This window comes from Molossus molossus, unplaced genomic scaffold, assembly GCF_014108415.1.
Source record: "Molossus molossus isolate mMolMol1 unplaced genomic scaffold, mMolMol1.p scaffold_m16_p_6, whole genome shotgun sequence".
In the NCBI taxonomy this organism is placed as follows: domain Eukaryota; kingdom Metazoa; phylum Chordata; class Mammalia; order Chiroptera; family Molossidae; genus Molossus; species Molossus molossus.
In genome coordinates, this window is record NW_023425399.1 from 12131613 (window position 1) to 12150762 (window position 19150).

At 52.2% G+C, this 19150-nt stretch overlaps 2 protein-coding genes and 1 long non-coding RNA gene across 3 annotated transcripts; 2 read left to right on the forward strand and 1 right to left on the reverse strand.

Moving 5' to 3' along the window:
• Positions 1-426: 426 nt before the first annotated feature.
• On the forward strand, positions 427-5559 carry WFDC5 (WAP four-disulfide core domain 5). Its single transcript, XM_036244680.1, has 4 exons — positions 427-511; positions 4806-4946; positions 5044-5195; positions 5545-5559. The coding sequence occupies exons 1-4, from the start codon at positions 427-429 to the stop codon at positions 5557-5559; spliced, it is 393 nt and encodes a 130-aa protein (XP_036100573.1).
• Positions 5560-7159: 1600 nt separating this feature from the next.
• Positions 7160-13456, reverse strand: LOC118618919. The gene is made up of 3 exons (XR_004957114.1): positions 13401-13456; positions 12521-12663; positions 7160-7324 (listed from the first exon to the last, which is right to left on the reverse strand). It is a non-coding gene; the product is annotated as an uncharacterized LOC118618919 (long non-coding RNA).
• Positions 13457-14136: 680 nt separating this feature from the next.
• KCNS1 (potassium voltage-gated channel modifier subfamily S member 1) lies at positions 14137-18894 on the forward strand. The gene is made up of 3 exons (XM_036245449.1): positions 14137-14215; positions 14667-15709; positions 18238-18894. Exons 1-3 carry the CDS (start codon positions 14140-14142, stop codon positions 18700-18702), a joined length of 1584 nt encoding a protein of 527 aa, XP_036101342.1. The 5' UTR covers positions 14137-14139; the 3' UTR covers positions 18703-18894.
• Positions 18895-19150: the final 256 nt, after the last annotated feature.

Here is a 19150-nt window from a genome sequence, read left to right on the forward strand (position 1 = left end):
TCTGAAAATCCTTGCCATTCAAAGCCGACGTCTATCCCCCGCCTAAGCCATTGCTGGGGCTTCAAGATCTGAGAGCCAGGAAAGGGAGTCTCTGACTCAACAACCTTCGCCCATTATACGGATGAGGAAAACTGAGGCCCAAGGAGGGACAAGACTTGCCCAAATCACAGCCCAAGTAGCAATACAGGCAGGACTGGATCATAGCCCCCAACACCCAGGTCCTGCCTCCACCCATCATCAGTTCTTGCACAAGCACCCTGCACTGAGGCTCTTGGGCAGGGGGTGGAGCCAGGATGAGACAGACACCTGCTGCCGCTCCATCCACCCCCTCTTCGCCTTCCCTTACTCAGCTGCTGTAGCCTCCCTGGGGCTGCAGGTGATAATTTAGGGGCCCTGGGCCCTGATCTTAAGTGCTGCAGCAGAAACATGAGGGCCTGGAGCCTCCTCCTCCTGGTGGCCCTCCTGGCTTTGGAGAGCCAGCTGCCTGCTGCCTCTGGCAGGAGGAAGAAAGGTGAGTGTGGGTAGGTGCCTCTGCTCCGGGTACCGTGGTTTCTAACTCTCTGGGGAGCATAAGTGTTTGGGGGAGGTAGGTAGCTCGGTGCGTGTCTGTGTGTGAGCCTCGGATGTCTGCTTCTCAGTGCTCACGTTTTGTTTGTGCTTCTTTGTGCCCACGTCTGTTTCTGAATGCACAGCTGTGTGGGATTCTGGGTGCACGCGTGCCTGTCTCTGCGCATGTGTAGCTCTGTGCCTCTGTGGGCGGAGGACACGCTGTCCATACCCTCTCTGCGCTGGTGGTCTCCACGGAGGTATGTGGATCTGTGGGTCCACATGGCAGGAGATGACCCTTCCTGTCATCCCCTGTGGCCAAAACAGGCTGTGCCTGGTCTGGTCCCCACCCATCTTTTTTCTGTCTTTTTCAGGCCCTCTCTGTCCCCCAGCCCAATCTGTGACAGGGACTCCAGAATTGAGTAGGGGTGTGGTTTTTAGGATCTGGGATCTGTTGGGAGGAAGCTCTAGTCCTTCTTCTCTTCTCCCCACCTCCCCACAAAAGGCGGGGACTGACTTGTCACCAGATAAGGGAGGCCAGGCTGTCCCAGTGGTTAGACAGGTGCCTCCCCACCTGGGTGAGGTGTCAGCTTTCCCCCCCTTCCGGGGCTGGAACACTCTGACCTACATACTCCTGGCCAGCCTGGCCTGGCCTCGGGGAGGGGACAGGAACGGGGACAGGCCCCCAACTCTACAGGGCTCTGGGAGTTCCCTGCACCCTCCGTGCCCCCTCTAGCCTGGCTATGCCTTCCTCAGAGGCAGGGCCCTCCCTGGGGAGAGCTGGTTTGGGGAGGAGAGTGCTCAGAATCCCCAGGCTGAGGACGGAAGGATGAGGGCAAGCTCCAAGGCCAGGCTTCGTTCTGGCTGTGATTCATGCACCATCACCGCATTCCTCCTCGCTGCAAGGCTGTGAGGTCACAGCTATTTGTATCCCCATTTTGCAGATGAGGACACCGAGGCTCAGTGGGAAACCACTTGCTCAAGGCCAAAGACTGCCTCTGAGTCAGTGTCCAAGTTGGCAGCTGAGGACAGGTCTTTGCAATCAGGAAGACTCACCTCCCAAACCTGCTCCTTGTAAAATGAGGCCTCCTGCCTGTCTCTCCCCAGTTCATCACCTCCCCGCCCTTCCCTGACTCTCCCCATGAGCTCTCTGCCCGGCAGGGAAGGGGCGTCTCGCTTTCTTTCTGTGGAAGCACAGTCCCGTGTTCATAAGATTCCCTCCACGCACACATTCAGGTGAGCCGGTGTCTCTGACATGGAGAGACACAGTCCCTGACAGAGTGTCTAACAAGTGTTTCCAGTGGTTGTATTGTACTGGGAAGAGACTGTGTCTGTGCAGCTCTGTGCATCTGGTTGTGTACATGACTGTGTGTGCACGTTCACATCTTTACTCATAACCATGCGTGTGCTATACGTTTACATATACATGACTCTGTGACTGAGTGCATGTGTAATTTCTGTGTATAAGTACAGGATGGGCAAAAGTAGGTCTACAGTTGTGAGTACATGAAGCAGAGTTTATTCTTGTATTATTGTCTATTAATTATTGTATTATTTTCCATAGGACAACTGTAAACCTGCTTCCGTTCACCCTGTATTTATGTGGATAGGCATGTAATATATATGGCAGTATGTCTGTATATTTGTTCAGATGGACATATATCTATTCATGTGAATGTGTTTATACATATATATATAACTACCTTGTATGTATAACTATATATGACATATACATACATATATACAAATAGGTCAGACCATATAAAATTACTATTTTTGTAGATCGAAAGAGTTGAATATCCACATTTCGTATGGTTAAGCTAATTGCATGCATATATCTAAGTGTTTGCATATTTGACTATGTACGTGTACATGTCTGTGTGCATGAACAGGCATATTTAACTGTGACCAGGTAAGACTCATTTTCTGAGTTGGCATATCCAGAAGACACATGTACTGTCTGGCTGTCAGTGTGTGTACCTGGCCGTGTCTGTGTGTACACGTCTGTGGTGGGGAACCTGGGTTGGGAGGGAGGATGAGGACAGACAGATGAAGCCTTGAGTGGAACCCCAGACCCTCTCACACTGTTCCTGGACCTTCCGGGCCCTTATTCTCGCCCCACACTGTTGCTGCCACAGTTCTCCCTGCTTGAGATGCCAGTTCTCATCCTCCCTTCCTGTCTGTCTTTCCTCAAGGCTTAGGTCCTGGCCCTCCCCCCAGAAGCTCTCCCTGGCCCTCCAACCTGACCGACTCCACCCCAGCCCACAGGGAGCTCCCGCTTTGAGTTCAGGCAGCTCCCTCTGGCCCGGCTCCCTGCAGCCTGAGCCCCTCTGGCCAGGGCTGGACCTCAGAGAGTCTCCCAAGGCCCCTCCCAGCCCCAGCCTGGGAAGGAGAGGCTACCCAGGGTAGGGGGCTCCCCAAAAGGCCAAGCTGCTCTTTCTCCAGCAGGGGGCAGCAATTCCGTTGAAGCCACCCAATCACACACCCGAAGTTGACTTTGAGCGCTGTGTAGCAAGGTGCCTACTGTGTGTGCAGCCAGCGCCGGTAGGGGCTGGGGGGGGGGGGGTAGACAAAGGTGAAGTCACAGCACTGGATCTAGCTGCCTCTAGTGGGTCTTGACCCTTTCTCAGATGCTGAGATGCTGCACTGAAGTGAAGGCGGGGGACCAGTCCCTGTCCCCAGGACCCGCTGGCGGCCAGAGCAGAGCGGGGCAGGTCGGAGGGAGCCCTGCCTGGGAGGCGAGGACCCGAGTCCGGTGGGTCTGGGCAGTCCTGCCCTTTCAGGCCTCGACTCCTCCCCCTAAATGAAGGAAGATACTGGTCCGAGCCTTTTGCATGAAATCTGGTAATGGCCCAAAATGCTAACAAGAAGAGTGGCTAGGTGAGCTCCAGGACAGAACATTCTAGACTGTTCAAAGGACCTCCTGAAAGGCCAAGTTAATACAGATCCCCGAAACAATGCCACGCGCAGCAGTGCCGAGCACAGTGCAGATGTGGCCGAGGGTGACTGTGTGACAATGTACCAGGGCTGCCAACAGCCGACACACCTGTGATGTTGGAAGGCCCTTCAAAACCTTTTCTTGCATATAGTCACTGAGCCCCTAGTGTTTTGTGTCAAGGGCTGTGCTTCAGCCTAACGGTGAGCAAAGCGGGGTAGCAGGGTGGCGGGGTGGCGGGGTGGCGGGGTGGCGGGGTGGGGAGTCTCCTGTCATAGCTGCGGCCGAGGGAGAGAGGCAGACAAATACAGTCAGAGTGACCAACTGAAGGGAAGATCCTTTGGGAGCGCGTGGGGCACGGTGGTGTTGACTTAGTTCATCTAGGGTCAGAGATGTGGTGTTTCAGCAGAGAGCTGACGAATGGGGTGCAAGAGGGATCCCCGGCAAAGAGGAGAGTATGGGAGAGGGTCAGGAGCTGCGACAAGGAGAGGCGGCGGCCAGAGAGCCGGGCAGGGGCCGGGCCAGGCGCGGCCTTGTCAGTGCAGGTGGAGATTTGGAACTTCACTTTTTCCTAGTCTTTATGTCACCTGAGGCTCAAGCCTGTCCAGGAGGAGGAAGTCCAGCTTCCCATTTCACAGACAGAAAACTGAGGCTTGGAGTAGAAAGAAACATACTTGCCAGCCATTTGCAATGCAGACGGACCTTGAGGGCGTTATGCTAAGTGAAATAAGTCAGATAGAAAGACAAATACCGTATGATCTCACTTATATGTGGAATCTGAGAAACAAAACAAAAAAAAACTAAGAAATCCAAGCTCATAGATGCAGAGAACAGACTGGTGGTTGCCAGAAGCGGGGTGGTGGTGGGGGGTGGTGGTGAAGGGAGGTCAAAAGGTACAAACATCCAGTTATAACATAAGTAAGTCATGAGGATATAATGTACAGCATGGCATCTATAGTTAATAACACTGCACTGCATGTTTGAAAGCTGTTAAGAGAGTAGATCTTAAAAGTTTTCGTCACAAGACAAACATTTTTTAATAATGTGTGGTGGCGGATGCAGACTGATAGTGATCATTTTGCAATATATACAAATACGGAATCATTATGTTGTCCGCCTGAAACTAACATAATGTTACGTGTTGGTTATACCTCAATCAAAGAACTAAATAAAAAATAAAAAGGAAGCACGTCCATCCAAAAAATACAAATAATAATTTGCCAAAGGACAGGCAAGAACTAAGGGGAGGAGAATTCCCCAGGTCAGCCCTATTCCAGAACTCTGATCTGCCCCCGGCTGCGATACTTGGGGGGTTCTCTTCCAGAGAAGAACGGGGGGTGTCCACCGGACGATGGGCCCTGTCTCCTACCGGTGCCTGACCAATGCGTAGATGACAGCCAGTGCCCCACAAGGATGAAGTGCTGCCGCAGAAGCTGCTTCCGCCAGTGTGTCCGTAAGGTCGCAGGTAAGTGTCCCTCTCCACCTCGCCGACCGCCCAAACCCTGAGCCCCAAGCCCCAGGGCCAAGGCTCAGGCAGGGCTCACCCAGGTCCCTGTTTGCAGTGAAGCAGGGCACCTGCCCTGAGGACCGACTGCACTGCCTCAGCCCAATTCAGCACCTGTGCCACCAGGACTCGGACTGCCAGGGCCCAAGCCGATGCTGCCTCAGCGCCTGTGGCCGGGACTGCCGGAACCCTGTCAGAGGTGTGGCTCCTGTGTGCTGGGCGCCCCCCCCCCACCCCCCAGCGCCAGCTCTGAGGCTCGGTCCAGCTCACCGAGCCTCATAGGGCACCTTCCCAGAAGCCCCGGCCTCCCTGTGGCCATTCCTGGGGAAGTGGACGGGGGAGGTGAGGGGCCTGTCGGGATGATGGAGGAACTGGGATGTCCCCTGGACCATAACCCTAAACAGCCTGCTCTTGTGGAAGGCGGGGGGTGGGGGTGGGGGGGGGGAGTTCTGTCTCAGGGGCCACCAGGGCTGGGCTGCGGGGGGCTGGACTGGTGATCAAGCCCAGAACTCAGAGCCCTATTATGGGAAGGGTTAACCCTTTCCTGCTCTCTCCTCAGACTAATTCTGGTTGAGGATCCTCGGCTCTGACCCTCAGGATGGGGTTCCCAGCAGGAAGAGATGATGACGGAGGGGCCTGGCACTGGCCACTCAGCACTGTCCCTGTCAGCGGCAGTTCCAAACTTCTGATCGACACTGATCCATTGACGTGCCCTGCAGCCCGTCCACCCCGGGGTCTTCCTCCTTGGAATCAGGGTCCAAGGCCGGACCTCAGGGACGCCTCTGGGCACCGCCGGCACACTGAGCTCCTCATGCTCCTCACACCGCCTTCACATCTGCTTGTCCGCGTGTTTCCTCCACCTGAAACGCCCGGTTCAGGTAGGCCTCCCTTTTCGGGGTCCTGGCCTCTCCCCAGCCACCTGAATGTATGTTCCAGCCGTTTCCCAAGCATGTCTGTTCACATCCGTTTCTCAATGTTCACCAGACCTGCAAAACAGCATCGTGCTACTCTATGTACTGCCGTCCCCCCGTCTACCTAATGCTTTCCCTTAAGTGGACTCACTTTTGTATATAAATCATTTCAAAAGAAAAGCTTGATGTCACTTCTATAAACAGGGTAAGCAGGATCACTTGCCACAAATAGAATGTGATTATAGCCCTGGACAGTTTGTTCAGTGGTTAGAGCGTTGGCCTGTGGACCAATGAGCTGTGGGTTCGATTCTGGTCAAGGGCACGTACCTCAGCTGCAGTTCGGTCACTGGCCCTGATCAGGGTCGTGCGGAGGCCACCAGTCAATATGTCCCTCTCACATCGATGTTTCTCTCTCTCTCCCTCTCTCTCCCTCTCTCCCTCCCACTCTGTTTAAAGATAAATAGAAAAATATCCTCGGGGGAGGATTTAAAAAAACAACAAACAGAATGTGATTATAAAAGCAAATGCGCTCAGCCAGTGTGGCTCACTGGTTGAGTCTCGACCCGTGCACTAAGAGGTCGCCAGTTTGATTCCTGGTCAGGGCCCATGCCCAGGCTGTGGGCCAGATCCCCAGTGGGGGGCATGCAGGAGGCGGCCAATTGATGTTCTCGCTCATCAATGTTCTCTCTCATTGATGTTTCTATCTCTCTCTCCCTCTCCCTCTCTCTGTCTAATACCAATAAAGAAAATAAAAAATAAATAAATAAATAAGAGCAAATGCAATGAAAACAGCTAAGTCTCACTAAAATCATGTCCAATTAAACAATATTAAATGTTATTAAATTCTAGCTAGATACTGCCATCTGCCAAGATGGTGAGCCTGAAGCCGGCTCTCTGCTGCAATACATGAAGATTAACAAGGGTTAAAGGATTAAAGACACAGGTCTCCAACCTGAGACTTTCACTCGGAGCATCAGTGTTAGATAATGTCGCATCCCCCTACACCCTAAGGTCATTTCAAATTGCTCCACACTTGGGGAAATGTTGCTTGAGCAGTTGGGATATCATTACTTTGGGGAGGGTCTGTCTCCACCATTGGACAATCCCTCATTCACCTCCTTTCATGAGGCAGGGCCCAGTAAGGAGGGGGGAAGTCAATGAGGGAAGACAGCCATCCCAAGGGATATTCCTGGCCCCAGAGAGCTGGACTCCTGACTATCCCTTTCACCCAGGGCCTGCCTAGGGGAGAGGATGGAGCTGGGCTGACTCCTCCCTGCTTTGTCTGCTGGTCTGTTCTTGTACTGATGGAATCTGGGGCGGGACTGTGAGCTGTGGAGGTGAAGTTGGGGATGCTGGGTCTTCTTTCCTTGTTCCCTGGATGTCACACTGCGGTCACAGGTCGGTCACCATTCCGCCCTTCTGTCTGCCCTGTTGGAAGATGGAAAGAATTCTACTTCCTCGCTGCCACAGTCCTTCTTGTGGGACTCAAATGCCTGAGGTACTGACTCAAAAGCAGCAAATGCTAATTGTATGAATTCAAGCTGAGGCCTAGAAAGGAGAACAATCTGAGAGCCACAGACTCTACGAGCATGGATACTTCCCTTGCTCTTTCTGGGCCTCAGTTTCCCATCCATAAATAGGGAACATTGTATTGTTTGCCCACAGGCCCCCCTCCCCTCCCCACTCTTATCATGGCTTTGCTGGGGGAGAGTATACATCCATGGCCCAATGAATAGGGGTTCAGCCCTGGACTTGTTTTGGCTAATGGGATGTGGGCGCGATGACAGTGAGTTTCAAGGCGAGGCACCAGGCTTCCTGCAGCTTCCACCCTCTGCCATGAGAGGGGCTTGCCCAGAAGCCGCTGGTCCCGGGATGAAAGACACCTGGGGCAGGCTGAGACTCCTAGCCAATCCTCACATTTGCAAGAAGAAAATAAATGTTTGTGACGGGAAGCCAGAAAGATTTGGGTATTGTTTGTTACAAATTTGCTGCAGTAGGAGCTTGTCTAATGCAGATAACGATTATTAATCTTTAATAAATGCCCACGTTTTAAAACATCATTTCGTTCCTCCATCCTATAACCCTGAGAAAGGCGGGCGCTATTATTCCCATTTGACAATGGAGAAATGGGCTTTGAGATAAGTGACTTGCCAAGACTCCCAGCTAAGAGGTGAGCTGCCAGGATTAAGCCGTGCCACGTGCCTCCTGAGATACTGACAAAATCAGCATGGTTAAAAGTACAGTGCACTTACCCTGTGCCAGGAGTCATTTTAATTACTTTCCGTGTAAAATCTCATTAAATCTTCACAGCCTTACTATGTCAGCTTTATGATTTTTGCCCATTTCACATATGAGGAAACTGAGGCACAAAGAAGTTAATGTGGCTAAGTTTGTACAGCTTATAATGAGAAGAACTGGGATTCAACCCCAAGGAGTCTCAGGCCGAAGCTTACAACCTTATTGACTACACTAATTACCTTCTGTCTTAGAAAGTTCCTTCCACATCTGAAAAATGGGGATTACAAAGACCTAAGAAGGTTATATGACCAGCCTCAGTTCTAGGAAGCTGAAACCCAAATCTGTTTGTATACAGTTCATTGCCCTGGGTTTCTTTCCTAAAAGGCATCAGGAAGAAAATTAAGGGGCCCCAGGAGGAGGCTCCCAGTTAGGACTTGGCTGTTAAGGACCCCATGGCTGTCCTGAGGCCCTGATTTCTGGGCTTGTTTCCTGGTGGCAGGTCATAGGCCATGCTTCTCTGGCCATAGGTGGCAGCATCTACACGGTCCATTCTAGAGTTACCTGCTCAGCTTCCGGGCTAACTTGTTACCTGTTCCATCAGGTCTGTGCATTAGTCTGTGCAGTGCCAACTTTGTCCCCAGCTACAAATTCCAGCCCATTCAGCTCTAGCTCTACTGCCTGTGTCCACTGCCCTTCTGGAAAGTCTCCTGGGAGGCTGGACACCTGGGGCCAGGAGCCTGGGTCTTCAATCTCCAATCTTGCTTTCCTCCCTCACTCATTCAATACATGTTTGCTGAGCACTTAGTATAGGCTCTAGGCTGTGCCGTCAAAGAGCTCACGCACTACAGGATGAGACAAAACTCTAGCTTGAGAGTTGCGTGATATGCACCAGACTGGAGGAACCCTGGAGACTATGTGTGGGACCAGGAGGAACCTAACTCAGCCTGCAGACCAGAGACTTTCTGAAGGAGGTCATAGCCAAGTCAAGACCTTGAGTTTTAGTAGGAGTTGGCCAAGCATGACATTGCTAGTCACCCATTCTCCTCCTCTTCCTCACCAACGGCAAAATCCCCAGTTAGAAATATTTATCCAACCCCCAAACTACTTACTGGGTGCTAGTAACATTCTATATTTTGACCTGGATGGCAGTCACATGGATGCATAAATTTACAAAATATTCATTCAGCAGTAACTTAAGATTTGTACACTTTACTAAAAGAACATTACACTTCAATTTTTGTAGTAAGTTAAATTTTTAAAAATTTGTTTCCTTCCCTGACTCTCTTGCAGCTAGGGGTGGCCATGTGACTGAGAACTGACCAATCAGGAGTTAGGAGAAGTCTGCTGGGAGGGGCTTCCCAGAAAGTTACTGTTTTCCTAGCAAATGAGACAGACTCAGCCTTTTGCTGAAGTGCACCAGGAAGGGAAGAGATAACACAAAGGTGTGAATACCGGGAGGCAGACATCACTGGGCGATATTCCAGAAGCTTTAATGCCACACCCAGTTTCTACTTAATTCCAAAATTTCTGTATTTATGCCACATCAAGCTTACTCTTTAGGTAAAAAAATCCATAGGTTCAAATGGCCATTGGGTCCAGGGACTGAAGGAGAATTGGGGGAGTAGCCCATCCATGGCACTGTATGGATTCCCCTTTAACCCCAAAGGCCCATATGCCCCTCTTCCCACTTCTGTCTCACATGAATTCATCCAAAACTCCAGCATGATCTGGGGACAAAACCAGATCCTGGTTCCACTCTCTTCTGCCCTTAGAAAACAGACTTATCTTTTCTCTTTTCGGAAACAACTTCTCCAACTCCAAGGAGAACCCCCCTGAATTTTGGGGAGAGTGAAGGCTGCAGACAGAGTATAAGTCCAGGAAATGGGAGACCTACTTCTCTGCAGATCTGCCTCAGTTTCCTTTTTGGGAAAATGAAAGATTTGGCCAAGATGAGCACTAAGCATCTCCCTGCTCTTTTAACTTTGAGGGAAGACTCGAAGTGATAAAGCCTAGAGCTGCACTGTCCAATATGGTAGCCACTAGCCACACATGGCTACTGAAGACATGAAATGTGATTAGTCCAAATTGAGATTTGCTGTAAGTGGATGTAGTAGGCAGAGTTCTAAGATGATTGCCAGTGACCTTTGTCCTTGTATAATCTCCTCCTCTTTGAGTGTAGGTGCAACCTGTGAATGTGTGTTATATGGCAAAGGGAGATTGTCCTGAGTGGGCCTGGCGTAAGCAGGTGAATTCTTTAAAAGCAGAGCATTTTCTGCAGCTGGTCACAAAAGAGGAAGTCAGCACTCTCGTGTGCCTGGAAGAAGGCAAACATCCATGAGGTGAACTGCCTAAGGGCCACATGTCAAAGAACCACATGTTCCTCTAGGAGCTGAGAGTGATCCCCAGCAGACAGCCAGCAGGCAAAGGGGGACCACAGTCCTACAACCACAAGGACATAAATTCTGCCAATAATCTGTGAGCTTGGAAGAGAACCCCAAGCCCCAGATGAAAAACGTAGCCCTGGTTGAAACCTTGATTTCAACTAAGTGAGGCCGAGTAGAGAATCCAGTCATGAGTGCTGCACAGACTTCTGACCTTTAGAAACTGTGAGATAAGAAATGTGTATTGTTTTAAGTTGCTAAGTCTGTGGTAATTGTTACATAGCAATTAAAAATGAATACACTGGATTTTGAAGATTTAGTACAAAAATGAAAATGTAAAACGTCGTTAATAATTTCTTTACTAATTCCATGTTGAAATTATAATATTTTGGACATACTGAGTTAAATAAAATATATTATTAAGACTAATTTCACCTGCTTTCTTTTTTTTTTTTTTTTTTAATGTTGCTATCAGAAAACTTTAAATTATATGTATGGCTCACATTATATCTATTGCACAGAAGTTTATCTAGAGGACTCAGAAGTCAGCTATATGACCTTGGGCCAGTCAATTCACCTCTCTAAGCCTTATATTTCTTAGCTGTGAGGTTGGAATGATAATAGCACCTACCCCACAGATATATTTGCATCTTAAGTGAGATGAGACCTATAGAATACTTGGCCCAAGGTAAGTGCTTGATAAATGTTGCTCATTATTATTAACAACAATTAATATTTGTAAAGTAGGAATTCTTTCTTGTATCCAGGTCTAAACTCCAGCACCCTCTCCCCAACCAGGCACACAGTAAGCGCTCAATAAATGCTTGCAGATTACACAACCTTGACACACTCTTTGGCAGAGTTCTCCCTTGCCCTCACAAGCCACTCGGAAGGTGGGAATCAGGAACTTCTAAGCCCTGGCCAGTTTGGCTCAGGGGTCGGAGTGCTGGCCTTCGGACCAGAAAGTCCCAGGTTCAGTTCCCGCCAGGGGCACGTACCAAAAAAAATAAGGAACCTCTCTCTGGGCAGGAGAGGAGATGGAGACTGAATATCAAGGGGCAAAATGGTCTGTTCCCAGCTTCTCAGCCAGCAGGGTAACAGCTGAGGCCTTGAGAGGGTGAGGCACCTTCTCCTGTTCCCCTCTCAGACCATCCCTTGGGGAAGCCTTAGAGGATGTGAGTTCTTAACTGAAGTCCACAACCCCTAGCTAAGTGCCCTGAGCACGTGACTGGGCCTCATCTGTAAAAATGGGGAACATAAGACCCTGTCCCTGTCAAGTTTGTGTCAGCAACAACTTGGATAAGTCACCTGAAGCAGAGTGACCAACACATACCAATTTAGGAAGCTGTTATTACCTGAAATACCCCGTTAGGGAGGAACCCGTCCCCTAAATGAGCCCCCCTCCCCCGGCCCCTGGCTTGGGAAGACGTCCTGGCTGTAGGGCCCAGTCCCCAGACACCCTCACACACCCCAACCAAGTCAGGAATAGAAACCACCGCCTCCGGCCGCCCGCGGCTCCCTCCCTCCCCCGGCAGCGATCGATGTGGCCTCAGCCGCGGGGGACGGAGGAAGACGGGGAAGGAGGGGGCAGCGGGGCCTCTGCAGCAGCGAGGCTCGGCGGGGCAGCCCAGCCAGAGACCAGCCCCGGGTGGCCCGCGGGACAGACGCCCTAGGCGACAGGTAAGGGGCCTCCCTCGGGGAGGGGCGTGGTCTGGGAAAGGGGCGGGGGCTGCGCGAGGAGGAGGCAGTGCTGAAGGGTTCCAAGTGCTCTTGCCCTCTCGTAGAGACCCCCCAAGGAGGAGCAATGTGGATGGCCGAGCTTTGGGGGTGGTCCTGTTTGCTCAGCTGTCAAATAGGGTTAGAAAACCTCCCCGGTGGGGTAAGGGCAGGGATTCAAACCAGTGAAGAGTACACGGAGCCCAGAGAAGTGACCAGCACATAGTAGATGATCAAAATAAGTGTTGAAAGAGTCTTGAGATTCACAAAACCTAGTTTCCAGCCTTACCTGTGCCGTGGACTAGCAGAGTAACTTTGAGCACATCACTTACTCTTTCTTGTCTGTATTCAGATTCTTGTTGGGGAAGGCTTCTTGAATTGTCCCATTTCATAGAGCAGGAAGGTGAGTTCCAGAGAGAGAAAGGGATTTGCCTGCAGAGGGGCCGTGCATGGGTGATGGAACTGGATTAGAGACTTCATCTTGTGACACCACATCCAGGCAGAGGGGGAGATGCAGCTGCAGCGCACACATATTTTTCGTGCACATTTTATGCACCAGGGACTGTGCTGCTGATAAACACCTTGCCTCGTGTAATCCTCCTAGCTCACATGGAAAGGACGGTGTTCCCCACTTTACAGATGGGGCAACTGAAGCTCAAGGGTTAGGGTTTGGGTTAGGGCCTACTCAAGGTCAACAGTAAGAGGCCAACTCAGAATTAGAAGCCAGGTCTAACCAGAGAGACATGCAAAGGGTTAACATTTATTGAGCACTTACTGTGTTCTAGGGGTTTTGCACACATACTCACATTAACCCTTCGACTGAAGTGCTATTGTCCCCATTCTATAGATAAGAGAGTGAAAGCCCAGAGTGGGAGGAGACTGGTCTTTGGTCACACAAGTAACAGAACTAAAGACAAAACCCTGACTCGCTTAACATAAGCCCAGGGCAAGTGAAGGACCCACCCACTCCTTGCCAGGCACTGGGCCAGCTGCTTGATGCACACTCAATCCCTGTCCACCCCGGGAAGCAGGCATTACTGAACCCACAGTGCAGATGACATTACTGAGGTCAGGAGGTGAGTCACTGGCCCTCAATTCCAGAAGCACTCAGGGGCAGTGGTCAGTCTAACACTGAGTGTCTACAAAGGCTGAGCATTTCCATAACTTACCTTAATCCTCCAGCCTTCCTCGGGGGCAGGTCTGCATTTCAAAAGAAACTGACTTGAGAAAAAGCATCTTCTTCAAGGCAGTAGGTGCATCTAGGGTGGCAATAAGCAAAAGTTTGCCTGACTCCAGGAGACAATGAATGAGGTGGATAATTTATTAAACCTTTTTCTGGGAGCTAGGTCTGATAAAGACATTAGTTCATCTAACATTTTATTTTATTTTATTTTATCCTCACCCGAGGACATTTTTCCATATTTTGTTCAGAGTGGGAGGGAGGGAGAGAGCGAGAAACATCGACGTGAAAGGGACACTTTGAGTGATTGCCACCTGCACAACCCAACCCGGGCTGGGGACAAACCGCAACTGAGGTGCGTGCCCTTAGCGGGAACTGAACCCGGGTCTCTCTGGACCGCAGGCCAGCACTCCAACCATTGAGCCAAACCGGCCAGGGCCATCTAACCTTTTTAACCTCAGTTGGAGGTGGATGTTTTTATCTCCACTTGAGAGACACTCAGAGAGGTGACATGACTTGTCTACTACAGTCACACAAGAGAGCCAAGGTTCAATCTGACAGATTCTACAGATACTTTGAATAGTTTAAGCCAATGGCTGTCGAACTTGACTACACGTCAGAATCACCCTAAGAGCTTGTTAATACACAGATTGCTGAAACCCATCCTGTTTCTGATTCAGCAAGTCTAGAGCAGGCTGAGAAATTGCATTTTGACAAATTTCCAGGTGATGCTGACTCTGCTAGTCCAGGGAACACACTTTGAGAACTACTGGTCTATCCTTATTCTCCCCACAACCCTAGATGGTAAGCACTATCCCTATTTTTCTAAAGAGGAAACTGAGGTTCAGAGTGCTGGCGTGTCCAAGACCCCACAGTAGACCTCTGGGATTCAAAACCCCATTTCTGTCTGGGAAAGGGAGACATCCTATATGAGCACCCCCCGCCGCCTCCCGCAGATGCCAGGACATCCTGCCATTCAACTGCTCCCATAATCCTCCAAGGTAGAGCTCAGCGTTTGTTTATGCCGATGAAACTAGGGTGGGGATGCTCAGTGCTTTGACCCAAGTCCTCCAGTCCTACGCCTGAGTCTTCAGTCCAGAGGGTACTTGACACCAACTGAGCGCGAACTGCACACCAGAGGCTTCACACCGAGCACCCAACACCCCTGGCTGGTGAAGGGGGCAGGGGATTTGACGATCTTCCTGGAAGGAAGGTCCGGAGACGCTCTCTCAGCGCGCTGCCCCCCTGTCCGCAGAGCAGAGCGCTGCAAACATGGTGAGCGAGTCCCCGGGGCCCGGCGCCAGGGTCCCCTGGCGGCGAAGCGACGAGGCTCTGCGCGTGAACGTGGGCGGCGTGCGGCGGCTGCTGAGCGCCACAGCCCTGGCGCGCTTCCCGGGCACGCGGCTGGGTCGCCTGCAGGCCGCGGCGTCGGAGGAGCAGGCGCGGCGCCTGTGCGACGACTACGACGCGGCGGCGCGGGAGTTCTACTTCGACAGGCACCCGGGCTTCTTCCTGGGGCTGCTGCACTTCTACCGCACGGGCCACCTGCACGTGCTCGACGAGCTCTGCGTCTTCGCCTTCGGCCAGGAGGCCGACTACTGGGGCTTGGGCGAGAGCGCGCTGGCCACGTGCTGCCGCGCGCGCTACCTGGAGCGGCGCGTGGCGCGGCCGCGCGCCTGGGACGAGGACAGCGACACGCCGAGCAGCGTGGACCCGAGCCCGGGCGAGATCTCCGACGTGCAGCGCGAGCTGGCGCGCTATGGCGCGGCGCGTTGCGGCCGCCTGCGCCGCCGGCTCTGGCTCACCATGGAGAATCCGGGGTACTCGCTGCCCAGCAAGCTCTTCAGCTGCGTCTCCATCGGCGTGGTGCTCGCCTCCATCGCCGCCATGTGCATCCACAGCCTGCCCGAGTACCAGGCGCGCGAAGCGGCGGCCGCCTTGGCTGCGGTGGCCGCGGGCCACAGCGCAGAGCAGGTGCGCGACGACCCGGTGCTGAGGCGCCTCGAGTACTTCTGCATCGCCTGGTTCAGCTTCGAGGTGTCGTCGCGCCTCCTGCTGGCGCCCAGCCCGCGGAACTTCTTCTGCCACCCACTCAACCTCATCGACATCGTGTCCGTGCTGCCTTTCTATCTCACGCTGGTGGCGGGCGCGGCGCTCGGCGGCCAGAGGGGCGCGGGCGGCGAGGACCTCGGCGACCTGGGGAAGGTGGTGCAGGTGTTCCGCCTCATGCGCATCTTCCGCGTGCTCAAGTTGGCGCGCCACTCCACCGGGCTGCGCTCCCTGGGCGCCACGCTCAAGGTAGGGCCCTGAGGCCGGGCTGGGGGTCCGGGGGCGGCCGGTGTAACCATGGGCCAGTTTAGCAGGTGAACTTGCAAGCCTGCTGTGTCCAGGTGCACAGTGACTGAAACGACACCTTTTGTACCAGGCAAAGGCCAGATAGCAGGTGTACAGTTCACATCCAGTTTGACCTTCCCAGTAGCCCTGTAAGGAGAAGCTTCTGGCTCTCTCTCTGTCTCAGGGGAGAAAACTGAGGCAGGGCTTTATTGGTCTTCCTTTTCAAAAATAAAAATAAAAAAAACGACAAAGGTCACTTTTGATCTGTCACATACCAAATAACGCATAGGACAAAAATATGCAAAGCAGGATGCTAACTGGCTTCTCCACTGAGCCTGTCTTCTGAGGTTATCAGGGGGCACCGATACTATGGGTCACGCTTAATATACCAAGTCTAGTATAGCCCCCAAGCTTATACTTACCTAGTGCTAATTCTGTGCCATTTTCACATCCATTATTGATTTCATCCTCAGGACAGCTTCCTCAGGAAGATGCTGTTATTTATTCCCTTCCTGTAGATGAAGAACCTGAGGTTGGAGGTTGGCTTTTTAAAGCCTGGTTGCAATTTACTGAGCATCCTCCTTGAGCCTAGACCTGCACTGGGGGTGAATCACTGCCCTGGGAAGCTTACCCTTGAGTAGGTGAAATTAGCCTGGTTTGGGGAGGGAGGACATGTGAACAGCTTAGACGGAGGCCTGAAGAGAGACCAGAATGAATGATGGGAGTGGGACCTGGAGGGAGGGGGTGCCAGGTGATGGGGTTGAAGAGGGTATTGAAGGGCCATGAACTCTTGGCTCAGGATATTGGACTTTATCCGAAGGGAAATGGGGTTTACGCAGGGGCAAGTATTATTGTCACTACTTTGCAGATGTGGAAGCCGAGGCTCCAAGAGGTGACAGGACTTGAGAGGCAGAGCCTAGAGAAAAGTCCAGCTGTGCCTGACTCCAGCACTCACGTTCTTTCTTCTAAAGCCCTGTGTAACCCTGCTAAGGGTCCCTAGAAGGTGCCCATAGATCCCTGCCACCATGGCTTAGTAAAGCCTTTGGCATGCTCTCATGGCAGGGCAGCCAGGATGCTGTTGCAGCAGGGTGACCTGGGCAGAGTGAGGGCGATGGACAGGTACAGAGAATTCCACGAGCCAGACACCCTGAACTCAGCACCCCTCCAGGGATGATCCCTCCGTCCCAGAGCTCTGCCTTGCTTCCAGCACGCAGGGAGCCAGGGCCTGATGCCACCAGCTCTTTCTGCGAGGAGGGAGAAGAGTATTGATGGAGGCTTCCAGGGTCCAAGACACAGCTGTAAGACTCCAGACGAGAGCCTTGCTACTCAAAGCGAGGCCCCTGGCCACCAGCAGCTCTCTCATTACCGGAAGTGTGCTGGAATTGCAGAATCCTTGGCCCTACGCCAGACCCCTCAATTGGCTTCTACTTTTTTTATCCTCTCCTGAGGACATTTTTGCATTTATCTTCAGATAGAACAGGAGGGAGGGAGGAAGAGAGAGGAGAGAAACATCGATGTGAGAGAGACACATCGACTGGTTGCCACTCACATGATCCCATCTGGGGGGAGTGGGAGCGGACTGCAGCCGAGGTATGTGCCCTTAGCGGGAACTGAACCCGGGTCTCTCTGGTCCGCGGGCCGATGCTCTAACTGCTGAGCCAAACTGACCGGGGCAATTGGCTTCTACTTTTAAACAAGATCTCTATGCAATTCCTCTGTACATTACAGTTTGGGAGGCACTGCTGAGACTAGGAGTTCTCAGCCTCTATTAACATTTAGGGCCAGATACTTCTTTGTTGTGTGGGCTGTCCTGTGCACTGAAGGGTATTTAGCAGCGTTCTTGGCCTCTACCCACTAGATGCTGATAGCACACCTGTCCCAGTTGTGACAATCAAAAATGTCTCCAGATATTGCCAAATATCCCCTGCTAGGGGTGGGGGCAGAACTGCCCTGTTTGAGAACCACTGCCCTAGGGCTTGGCTTCAGGGGCAGAGAAATATATGAACCCGTAGGCAAGTGCATTCGGTGAGTGGTCCAAGGAACGTATATATCCTCTCAGCTTCCATGAGAGGCAGAAAATATTTTTGTACTTAGTAGAAATGAGACCAACCGGCCAAAAGTACACGAAACCAACCCTTTGAACTGTGGAATGTGAACTATGGCTCTCTCTGATTCTGCAACAGTGTAAAAATCACAAGCTTTTCATTAACCAGCCGGTGCCCTGAGTGCATCCAGAAGAAAGGAATGTGGCCCAGCAGGCACCCTGGACGATGGAAATCAGGCCTGTGCTCAGTCCCAGGGAGTTTTGCTGCTTATTGTAGTTGAAAGACCTTAGTTTGGAGTCAGGGGACCAGGGTTTTGGCACCAGCTCTGCCTTGCTCTGTGACTTCAGACCTGTCCTTTTTAGTCTCCGGGCCTCAGTTTCCCCATATGCCCAATGCCAAGTCTGTAAGCCCAGCCAGCACTGACTCGGCTTCCTCCTTCTCTTCCAGCACAGCTACCGTGAGGTGGGCATCTTACTGCTGTATCTGGCCGTGGGGGTGTCCGTGTTCTCCGGCGTGGCCTACACAGCTGAGAAGGAGGAGGACGTGGGCTTTGACACCATCCCAGCCTGCTGGTGGTGGGGCACAGTGAGCATGACCACCGTGGGCTACGGGGACGTGGTGCCGGTGACGGTGGCTGGCAAGCTGGCGGCCTCGGGCTGCATCCTAGGGGGCATCCTGGTGGTAGCGCTCCCCATCACCATCATCTTCAATAAGTTCTCTCACTTCTACCGGCGCCAGAAGGCTCTGGAAGCCGCCGTGCGCAACAGCGGCCACCAGGAGTTTGAAGACTTGCTGAGCAGCATTGATGGAGTGTCGGAGGGGTCTCTGGAGACATCCCGCGAGACCTCCCAGGAGGGAAGGTCTGCAGACCTGGAGGCCCCCAGTGGGCCTCCAAAATCTCAGATTTATTAAACCAGGGCACCATGTCCCCCTCCCTACCCCCTAAGTCAGCTACAACAAAGCAGAGATTTGTCCCCTGCTGAAGTTCTTTGTGGTAGCATGACCGCTCCGATCACTCACCCTCGCCTGAAGAATGACACCCAGAGGCTGGGTCCCTTCCTTTAAAGGCTCAGGGCAGGATAGTGTTACCCTAGACTCTGTGAGCCTGAAGGGCGACCCAGAGACTATTTATTTATTTGTTTATTTTAATGTGCTTTTTTTTTTTTTTATCCTCACCTGAGGATATTTTTACATTTATCTTCAAATAGAGCGAGAGGCTGAGAGGGAGGAAGAGAGAGAGAGAGAAACATCGATGTGAGAGAGACACATCGACTGGTTACCACCCACATGACCCCAACTGGGGGTGGGGGACTGCAACGGAGGTACGTGCCCTTAGTGGGAACCGAACCCAGGTCCCTCT

Excerpts from the sequence above, each read along its gene's own strand:
- WFDC5 (XM_036244680.1), top strand. The coding sequence starts at position 427 with ATGAGGGCCTGGAGCCTCCTCCTCCTGGTGGCCCTCCTGGCTTTGGAG. Across the intron at positions 512-4,805 it reads CTCTGGCAGGAGGAAGAAAG|AGAAGAACGGGGGGTGTCCA; the intron begins GTGAGTGTGGGT and ends GTTCTCTTCCAG. Across the intron at positions 4,947-5,043 it reads GTGTGTCCGTAAGGTCGCAG|TGAAGCAGGGCACCTGCCCT; the intron begins GTAAGTGTCCCT and ends CCCTGTTTGCAG.
- KCNS1 (XM_036245449.1), top strand. The coding sequence starts at position 14,140 with ATGCTGACTCTGCTAGTCCAGGGAACACACTTTGAGAACTACTGGTCT. Across the intron at positions 14,216-14,666 it reads TCTCCCCACAACCCTAGATG|AGCAGAGCGCTGCAAACATG; the intron begins GTAAGCACTATC and ends CCCTGTCCGCAG. Across the intron at positions 15,710-18,237 it reads CCCTGGGCGCCACGCTCAAG|CACAGCTACCGTGAGGTGGG; the intron begins GTAGGGCCCTGA and ends CTTCTCTTCCAG.